General features: G+C 45.4%; 2 protein-coding genes across 2 annotated transcripts in view; one reads left to right on the plus strand and one right to left on the minus strand.

The window, feature by feature from the left end:
* T265_08264 (hypothetical protein) overlaps window positions 1-10,491 on the minus strand; it is a gene marked incomplete at both ends in the record, with an annotated part of 108,892 nt that overhangs the window by 8,501 nt on the left and 89,900 nt on the right. Inside the window, 3 exons of the mRNA XM_009174012.1 lie at window positions 3,843-4,281; window positions 4,480-5,103; window positions 6,706-6,915. Coding sequence (XP_009172276.1) covers window positions 3,843-4,281; window positions 4,480-5,103; window positions 6,706-6,915 — 1,273 coding nt within the window. The remainder of the gene's footprint in view (window positions 1-3,842; window positions 4,282-4,479; window positions 5,104-6,705; window positions 6,916-10,491) is intronic.
* T265_08265 (hypothetical protein) overlaps window positions 10,157-10,491 on the plus strand; it is a gene marked incomplete at both ends in the record, with an annotated part of 6,732 nt that continues 6,397 nt past the window's right edge. Inside the window, one exon of the mRNA XM_009174013.1 lies at window positions 10,157-10,465. Coding sequence (XP_009172277.1) covers window positions 10,157-10,465 — 309 coding nt within the window. The remainder of the gene's footprint in view (window positions 10,466-10,491) is intronic.

Consider the following 10,491-nt stretch of genomic DNA (forward strand, 5'->3'; position numbering starts at 1 on the left):
AGCTAGCAAGCGTATGGAAAGCGGTCTTAGATAAGCCGAGTTGACAGGTGACGGTGTGGTTGTCAATCCACGTAGGATCATTAGAAAAAACGGGGGGATGGGGATGTAAACCCCAACCGACCAAAGGTCACAGCATCCCTCTTACACAACTAACTTAGCACTAGGTCACCCACACGGATGGACAGAAGGTTCAAACGAAGTTCAAGAGGAACCATCAAATGAACCGAACCAGAAGGACTAGACCCTAGGTTGGACCCAAGCACATGTAGGTTTCCCAGCCGACCCAACACTTGTTCAACCATTCTAACACACTAAAATCCCTCGGCCGACACCCAACAGAGATTTAGCTTGACTTAGCTGATTGGTTCTCCTTCCGCCTTAAATCTCGACCAACCTCGGAACCTAGTAACTTGGCCTGAAGAAGCTTTTGTGTGAAAAGCGAGACGTTGCCCCAGCAATAAATCTACCGAACGTCATCAAACTTTTTCAAAAACGAGAACTACAGAAAATTTGGAATCGCTTTGCAGTGTTCGTTTACTACTGTTTAATTCTCAGTGAGAGTCCAGAAAATTTCACTAGGACGCTGGATAATGTTCACTTTTCAAAAACTCTGTGCAGATGAGATGTTTACTTTCTGTCTAACAAGTCCAGAAAATTTCACTAGGACGCTGGATAATGTTCACTTTTCAAAAACTCTGTGCAGATGAGATGTTTACTTTCGTGTCTAACAACATGAACATTGGACCATAGACTACTTGCATGCCTCATCAGTAGCATACACCGATACATCAGCACAGTGAATGTACGGAGATTCAAATATCCTTCAGTAGCTTTGAAACAGGAACGAAAAACAGCCAGTCGAAAAGCGTTTTCTACACACTCGTTTAGGTGTATGTCTAAGTGACGCACAAAGGTTTTGAGGCGGTTCAAACGGAAAACGGCATTGGAATGATTCTCAATCAAGGATTGGTGCCATAGATTTTGCTTTAATCTCTCACACTTTAATGTTTTTACGCTTGTCAATCAATGTGCTATTCTTGTGAATTCTGGAAGTAAATTCCGACGAGAGTTGTCATCTTCTGTGGGAAATCAAGCATATACCCACATCGTGTGTGAATCAATGGATTGTCTCTTGATTTTATGATGGACTGCTTTAACAAGGTCCTGATAGACATAACAGAAGGGAGCGAGCTGACTTCAAAGTAATAGTGCAAACAAGAAGAGTGATTTGTTTGAGCTGAAACACCACCAACACCCGGATACTTATCCTTTTATTTGCACGAAGTAGACCCATTTCTGGATCCATTTTGCACTCTTCGCACAAATCCAATACCATTGAAAAACATTGAAAAAACTTACTCCAGAGTCACACTGTTACGTGTTCGGGAAAAAGCGCAGTCAAACTGAATGGAACGTCTGGATAGGATGAGTCTGAGCGAGGCCAAGCGCAGTCGGTCGAACAGAAACATGCTTTTACTCCTAAACGGTGTTTGACTGCAGCATGCTAGCTGTATTCAACATTGCGAGAATTTACAACAGTTTCTGTCTGTTGACACCCGTAGTAGGGTTGTTAATCCAATTGTTCGGACCCAGAGTTTCATCGGTTGTCAATGGTTTGGCAGAACCAAAACAAGACTGTGCACCACAGAAAGCTAAAGGCTATGGTTGTCTTCCAACTATTTCGCCACTAACTTCAAGTGTACTCAACAAACAGGGAAGAGAATAACGGGGATACTAGTCCCACTGACGCTTACAAAAGGTTTTGTTTGTTGGTCTGTTGACCTTTTAGAGATGCCTTTCTCTTGAAAGATGTAGATCAACACGAGTTCCGCTCTAGTGAGCTGTGCACAACTAATTCGAATGAAGGCACTATAATCAATGAGCACTGCAATTTGCAATGGTGGAAAATGTAATTAAGCTGGCAGCCATTCGCGTCGTTTTTCGAGTGAACGTCAAGGCACACGGATGATGTCTCTCCGTATGGTGAAGATACATTTGTAAGTTAGTTCCCAAACTCGGCGGAAATACGAACAGCCACCTCATCAACAACCATTAAACTCACTTGAGCTACTAATGTAACAATGATACTACTGGTGGGGAGGCATGCAAGTAGTATGTGTTTTTCGTGGAATTTCGCTTTACGTCTCTTGAAAAATGGGAGATCTGTTGCGGAATTTGTGGAGTCGCTTTGTAACATTTGCTTGAATTTGAGCAGTGAATGATTGGAGTCAATGAATATCCAGTGAATTTCAAGGAGACGCGTTCAGGAGAAGATGGATATCCAGTTTTTGTAAATAAGATGCAAACGAGGGTTTTGCTTCCCTGTCCACTCGTCTGTAACCGGTAATTTGGTATTTCCTAATAAATAACCCCGCAGTGAAGGCCTTCTTTCTCTCACTAATATTTCGACGCGTTGCCAAGGTGAGGCGTCTTTCAGTCCTTCTGTCGAACTTGGAACCAGGGAGCTGGAGATTCGCCTAACTTCACCTCCCCAAATGTGAAATGCCAGTGATCAATTAAGTGATCCCCAACTGAAGTAACCAGTCAATGTTATGATCAGTATTGGGCTGCTGTGAAACACAGTTTTCCTAATGCCTTCTTAATACTGTGAACCCGAGTCTGGATAGCCTGGTGCGCTTAGCCAAACCCGAAAGCTAATGAACGTGCGAGTCAGCTGATCTGTTGAACAGGCATATTCTGTATAGCCGAGAACCAGCTGATTATAAAGCGCACGTGGAAAGTTCTAGGCAAACCAAAAGGTATAACGAAAAATAAAGCCCATCTGTCAAGGACAGTGGAAGAACAGCCAATTAAACGTTCCAACAAAAACGGCTATTCCACTGGCAGCTGTGCAGTTCGGTTGCGTTCGGAGCTGGTTCTCCTAATCGAGGCCAGGTCGCTTACCATCAAGATGGATTCATCCTAAAACAACTACCGGTGGCACTCAAGGTGAAACATCAAGTGAAGCACCCCGGAGTGGAAGATTAAGGAACGAAAAGCGATCGGAACTAATTTGAAACTCCTCTAGCCCATCAATTCAAGATTTTGGCACCCACACCAGCCGATAAGAGCCGTTAATTGACACTCAACACTGATCTAGTGTGATAATCTGAAGATTCCCCGTCTGTCTTATAACCTGGCCAATTTGGTGACCTGCTCACTTGACCTGATGAAGCCTCTGTGTCAAAAGCGAAACATCGCCCAAATAAAAACTACCAATTATTTACCAAGCTCTTCTGAAACGATGACCTCTCAGACGGTTCCAAACTTTTTCTAATTGATCGAAAACGTATTAAGAAGTTCCAAAGACAACACACGAAATGACTAAAGGAGCAAACTTTCATCGATTTTTTGAACTACACAGCACCATGATGAATCTGAATCCATGAAGTATCATACTAAGCATTAAGAACGAAAAGCTTGGAAGTTGGCGAAAACGAATGAGGGACGATATCCACCTGGTCGGGAGATGTCAAGTGAATTGCTTTGGCCATCATTGTTCCATTGCGGTGAAATACGTAGCTGACCTGATAAAACCGGCTTGCTTGCTACAATTTAGTGAATTTGACTGTAGCCCTATGCTCTTTTCCAAGTGTAAGATTACAAGGCCTCCTCTGCCATTTGTGCCGAAGAGGCGAGTGTAATTGCAACATTTAGGCTTGAAACCCGGTAACTTTCTCATTGGTCTGCATACGATGTCCTAGAGTTAAGAGCTGAAGATTTCATTGTTCCATTCAACACGCTCGAGGATCTCATTATGTGAGGGGCTGTGAGGTTTATGTCGAAGAAGTTGGACCTTCACGTATCTGAGATTCAATACTCACTACTTATTATTTACTTACTTTGAACCATTTGATTATTTACAGCTTCCGGTAACCTTGTTGCATTGACAAGGTTGGAATTCATCTCCAGCGCACGTGAGGTACTCTCTGTTAGGGCTCCCTTGAGCAACACTTGTCCCGTGTCAGTAAGTTGTGTGTTGGGAAGTGGAGATGAATTCCAGCTCTCTCCATTTACAGGTTCCGAAGCAACTCCATAGATCCGGTTTAGTGGAATACCAAAGCTGGGGTCTGAGAGCAGGGCAGGGACAACCGATTTATCTGCGCCAACGTGATACAATGAGAATGTTGGTACGTTTGGAATAACTCTGGCCACACCTGTCGTTGAACCGTTTGTCAGACTGAAAGGTCTGTTCACGAGGTCGCGAATCAGATGAATAGCTTCGACCGTGTTTGAGACTGAAATGAGCCAGGTTGACGTTGTCTGATCGGGTTTTGGGTCCTGTAAAGACGAGAAAACTTTAATGGGAAAAGGATATTTACAGGAGACCAAAAGATGCTTGCGTGGTTGGCTCAGTGTGGCTGATAAGGCAGTGTGTTCCTACGCAAGATTATGTTGAGTGACAACGGCCTGAGTTTAGAGCTGTTCTAGTAAAAGAACTGGAACCCCCTGTTTCTCTTCATTGAATAAATGGCTTACCATCTGCCGCATGCGATAGACCTTGGCCATATTGACCGGACCCAAGTACAACCGGATATCATGCCTTGAAGTTTCTACTGGAAGTCCGCTCATCTGAATCATCGCTGTTACACCAGCCGGAGGTAACTGTCGTGCGTATGGACAGTCTGGATCTGTGGGATCCTTCAAGTCCTTTGTGGCAGTCTCGGTGATGAGCTGTCTTGAAGGCATGGTCATAACTCCTAGGCTTGTTGTAGGGACTGAAGGTGTATTGAGTAGATGGGTTTGCCCAAGTAGTTGAGCGGGGAGCATGTTGGTTAGCGGAAGACCGAGGTTAGCTGTAGTCAGCTGGTCAAGAGTGGGCAAAAATGAAGATCGGAGACCAAGCTGTAGGAGTCCGGGTGAGAGAAAGTTTGTCTGTAGTGGGACAGAGGACAGTGCGTTTAAACCAAATCCGGGAGATTTCATCGAGGCCAGTGCCACAGAGACAGATGGACTCTGGAGGACGTAAGGAGCTAAAGTTTGTAAACTGCCGGCGGCTAGGTTGATGGCCGAACGTGTTCGAACTTGTTGATCTCCTGAGGAGCCCGGTAACTTCTGCGAACAGTGCGAGCCAACCAGTTGCTTGGATACGTTGTGACATACCTGAAAGATTAAGTAATGGGTAATAAGCATAGATGCACCATCTGTATACGAAAAAATTGAGGGAACTAAACGTAAAATCCTACTGAATAAACTTGAACATAATGAAGCTCTGGTATACCCGGAATGTTTCTTCCGTCAGAGCTGTTGTTTTTTAATGCTCACGGTTGTGACTCCTGACAATTGCCTGGCTTATGAAAATTGCCTATTCAGGTGCAGATGTCAAGTACAAAACGTTCCTTGTGGAGAAATTTATACAGAATGGTCTGCGTTCGTTTATGGGATGCGATGATGAGAGCAATTTACAACGCACGAAGAAGAACGCAAATTCTAGGCTTGTTGGCTTACTTTATAAACAGCCCACAGGTCATGTATATTCGCAATGCACTACTCACAAAGTTGCTGGAAATTCGTCGACAGCCGACGACCGATTTCGCCTTTCTTGGGGCTAATCGGGTAGGCGCAACCCCCCAGTTTTCATCCACATGTTTTACTTAAAACTAAATTGCTCGAACTTAGCAAAATACACTAATTTGCAAACAAACTTAGTTATGACGGTAGAAGCCTTTCTTGGGGCTAATCAGGTAGGCGCAACCCCCCAGTTTTCGTCCACATGTTCTACTTAAAACTAAATTGCTCGAACTTCGCAAAATACACCAATCTGCAAACAAATTTAGTTTTGACGGTAGACTCATCTGGAGCCCAGCTGAATCTCTCGTCTAGGATGTTTTTCGGTCAACTGTTCTAATTTTCAGTAAAACTTCAAAGACATCGCACAAATGCGATCGATTAAGTGTGACAAACGTCAGAACAACAGAACTGACAGCCTTTCCCATACCAGTACAAGCTCCTGCTAACTCGTCTGAAGAGCGTTACGGATAGCCTACAGGAATGAGGAACTCAATATTTTCCATTACCGTGGGCGATTACTTCGTACAGGCTCGGAGGACTGGGACGTCTCCAGTTCGCAAACCCTCTATCGGTGTGTGTGTGTGTGTGTGTCGAGACTTGCGATCATTAGCAAAGTAGCCACTGAGGAAATAAACGGGAGGGTGAGAAGTGAAGTGGGCGTGGTGGTAGTCTAATCGCATATGAAGTTGTGTAACAAAGAGAGCAAAAATAGTAGCCCAAGGACCTGGTGATAGGATAACTACCTGTGTTCACCCGTTCGGATGCTAATTAGAACCAGACCCTGAGTTAGGGTTTTTCTCAAAAACTGTCCGATTTCAGTTCACGGAAACTCGGGGACTGCACCTACCCGATGAGTCCCAAGAGGGGCGAAACCGATCGTGGGCTGTCGAAGAGTTTTCAGCAACCTTACGAGTAGTGCATAACGAATACGATATCTCGATTATCGTAGCGACTGAAACATGAGGCGGCCTGGTACAGCACATTCAGTTGCCCGAAGACATCGAGAGATTCAGCTGGGTCCCAGGTGAGTCTCTCGCAAAGACCAAATTAGTTTGCAAATGTGTGCATTTCGCTAAGCCCAAAGGCCACATTCTCACACAGAAAGGTAGATTAGAACACAAATCGATGTTACGGCTGAGCCACACTATATAGGTAAAAAAAGAAGAGCGCTTGTCCGGAACCTCACACACTTACTTGCACCATTTCTGACGGGGATGCCTTGAACAACTCAACGTACCGATCACCCAAATAGTCCTTGTGCCGCAGCAACGCTCTTGTGGCAGTCTTGTCATCGCTGAATAGAACAAAAGCGTCCCCAGTGGGTCTTCCTTCAGGATAGGCCACTAGATAAATCCCACTGGCCTCCAGCAACACAGGCGCTTCCACAGCCTTGAAAAAGTCCAGCTGAGATGTGAAAAAACGCACACGAAATAAAGCAGGTTTTTGTTCCTTTCTTTCTTGAGAACCAGTGCACTAGCGAACGTTATTCAGTTGTTTCATGTTTCCACCATGCGGATACATGCCATGGGTTTTGAAATAATACTAGGGAATGGAGACCAGCAATAATTTCTACAATTCAGGAGAAGACGGGGCACGTAAGTCACCTAAAAATCCATCTTAGGACAATTTCATTATCTCGCCGTAACTCATTTTGTGGAAACCCTAATCGAAAGTGCTTGTAGAGAGAGACACAAGGGAGTGAAAGCCAATCTCATTGATGGTTTTAGATCACACTGTTTACTGCTAATGACCACGAGCTAGTCACATCTAAGGTTAGGTCACATTAGGCACTTTCAAACAGACGGATTTATTTGTGGGAAATCGGTTATGGAAAGAAAACTCACAAGCTCCTTGAGTCTTCCATTTGAGGCATCAACACGTGAAGTAGATCCCGTGAAATAGTTTGCACTTTTTCTGCCTAAATTTAACCGATCAAACACTTGTGGCTGAGTGGTATAGGGCTTAACTACCAACGGGGGGTTCATCAGTTCGAATCTCTTAGAAGTTCGTGGGATGCAGAATGAAACAATTACGCCGTGCTCCTCGACTGTTGAGCATGATGTACTGTTGTAACGGTGATACTACTGACTGGAGGGCATGCGAGTAGCATGCTTTCTCGTAAATCCGCTTTGCGTCTCTTGAAAAGAGATCAGTTTGGAATTTGTGGAGTCGCTTTGTAGCATTTGCTTGCATTTAAGCAACAGTCAATGAATATCCAGGAAAGTTCAGGGAGACGCGTTCAAAGCGAAGATGGATATTCAGTTTTTGTAAACAAGATGGACATGAGAGTTTTGCTTCCCTGTCCAATAGTCTCTAATTGTTCAGCTGGCATTTTCCAATAAATAACTCCGCGGCGAAGGCCGTGAGTAGCAGACTGAAATCTTGACCGGAATCCGCATAGTGGATCTTTCTTGCTCGAAATGCAAGATCAGTATTTAAGTAGTATGTCCTATCAGCCACAACGCCCTAACGTGATACCGTGTTGGCGAGAAGAACCTCCTAATTTCTAGTGTACAGGTTCGTACGTCGACAGTACGAAAGCGGGCAAAACTTCGCGCACGTGAGAACGAAAGCGGGCAAAACTTCGCGCACGTGAACTCTAATGAACCACCAGACTTCCTTGAGGACGCTTGTAAGTAGGTCAAAAGGTTAGACCGAACCCCGTAGGGACTACAAACTGTTTGTACTTATTGAGGCCGATTTCCTAAAATGTAGCCATCACGCTCGACGACAGGGACTTCTGACACATCGCAGTTTCCCCTATTTTTGGTGTCACGTGACCGTTGCCGAGTAATTAGTTCCGAGTGAATCGCTGAGTGCCGAGTGGGTATACACATGGAAGAATGCCACACACAGTCAGCACTTGACTGTTTACCATAAGTTGAGCATGGATGATATTAAATACCACTGATTTTCGGCTCCTTCCCAGAGCTTTCCGATAAGAAATGGGAGCTGTACAGAGCGTGACGTCATGCCTGGTCTTTTTCTTCCGCCATTATTAGTGACTCTGTGATGACAGATGAGCTTGTAAAAGATATGAAAAACCCGATTATCTGGTTCTTAATTTGTGCTATCTTTTAAATGAAACGGAAAGCCAGGGAAATGAGCCAAATGGTCACGTTACGAAGAGACTGGAGCTTACCGTAGTGTGACACTTGGTGAACCTCAGCGACCCACTGAGATATACTGGGGGCATCCGCGCGACACTCGTGGCGCCTCTCGTACCAGGTCAGTCAATGGTGAGAGGTCTGAAGAAAAAGATCTCCTGGTCCTCCAGGGTTGGGACATGTCTGGCGACGTGTTCCTTAGAAATGGAAATGTAACTGCATTTCCCGCCAAACACCGCTACAGTGAGGTCAGGCTTCGGAACCAAAGGCTTTGGTTGAGGACACTAATCGTCTTCCTGTCTGGGTGTGGGCACCCTGATAGTATCCGGAGACCTGAATGCCGGCTTAGCGTATCTGAGACTTACTTAGGAAGTCGATATGGATTGGACTCAGTGTGTGCGGACAATGGTAACGATTGTTTCAGCTGTGTGCTGACCACAGGCTGTTTTTATGCAGTACTAATTTCCGAAATGGCCGAAGTCGTCTGTTCACATGATGTCCTCCAAAGGCTTGCCGAACATGAACTCAAATCGACCACATTGCCATCAGTTACCGACTGACTGCCGGTCGTTTTGGAACACATTTGTGGACTATGATCACGCACTCGTCCGGAGTCGCTTCTCCCTTCTATTTCCAGGACCGCATAAGGTGCGGAAAAATTGCCTGGCAACTGAAAGACTGACAGACCCGGATGTTGGACGAACTTACCAAAATCGTCTTCCGGAGTCTCTTCCAAATGCTTCACCATCAGATGCCAACTGATACTGGAGCGAGATTGCCACCTATTTGCATAGTGCTGGGAATTTCGCCTGTGGCACGGCACCGCCAGGCTTACTCCAGCACCGAACGGTGGCACTTTAAACCTCGAGGAACCCTGAACGGTGAACGTGGAACCCTCAACTGCCTCGGAATTTTACAACTGTATGTTCTCTAAAGTGCCACTGGGCCTCTGGTCCGGAAGACCTCCCACCGACATCTTTAATGCGGGTGAAAATCTCAGTCAGCCCTTGTCTGACATGTTTGCTTGCATTTGGGAAAAGGAGTCTGTCCTAGACAATCGGAGAGTCGGTGATAGTGCCCATTTTTTTTAAAAAAAAGGGCCCGTAGTGAGTATGGTAACCACAGAACGATCAGCTGGACCCCGGTCGTCAGTTGTACTTTGTCGCCTTACGGTGGCTCGTGAGACACTGACTCGAGAGCAGCAAGCGGGATCCCGGCCTGGTAGGGGTTGTGTTGACCAAATCTTCACACTTCACGAGGTGCTAGAACAACGTCATACGTATAAGCGACCCACAATTCTAGTATTCCTGGATTTCCAAAGCGCTTTTGACTCGGTTGACCGGTCTGTTCTTCTTGACACGCTTGCACACCAAGGAATGTCTCGGAAATTAGTGGACATAATAAGCTCTTTGTATTCTCAGACTTCCGGATGTGCGAGATTATACGGCTAGCTCCCCAGAAGCTTCCGTACACAAAGCGGTGTCCGTCAGGGATACCCAATCTCTCCATTCCTGTTTAACTTCGTGATCGATGAAATCATGGAAGGTCTCCAAACCCCCGGCGTTCAAATGGCCTGTGACGAAAAACTTGTCGACCTGGAATATGCAGACGATATCGTTCTCATTTTCGGGGAGAACGCGCAGGTGTTTTTAGATGAACTCATCAAGGTCATCCCTTTGGTATCATCCTTTGGTATGCACTTTACACCCACAAAGTGTAAGGTCATGTTCGGGGACGTGCGGTCACTGAACACGCCACTTACAATCCAGGGAGAGGTATTGGAAGTTGTGGAGCGTTTTACGTGTCTTGGAAGTTGTATTAGTTCTGACTGTAGTGTGACAGATGAGGTGAATGCACGAATCTGCAAGGCTCG

This window comes from Opisthorchis viverrini (genome assembly GCF_000715545.1).
Source record: "Opisthorchis viverrini unplaced genomic scaffold opera_v5_210, whole genome shotgun sequence".
Taxonomy (NCBI): Eukaryota; Metazoa; Platyhelminthes; class Trematoda; order Opisthorchiida; family Opisthorchiidae; genus Opisthorchis; species Opisthorchis viverrini.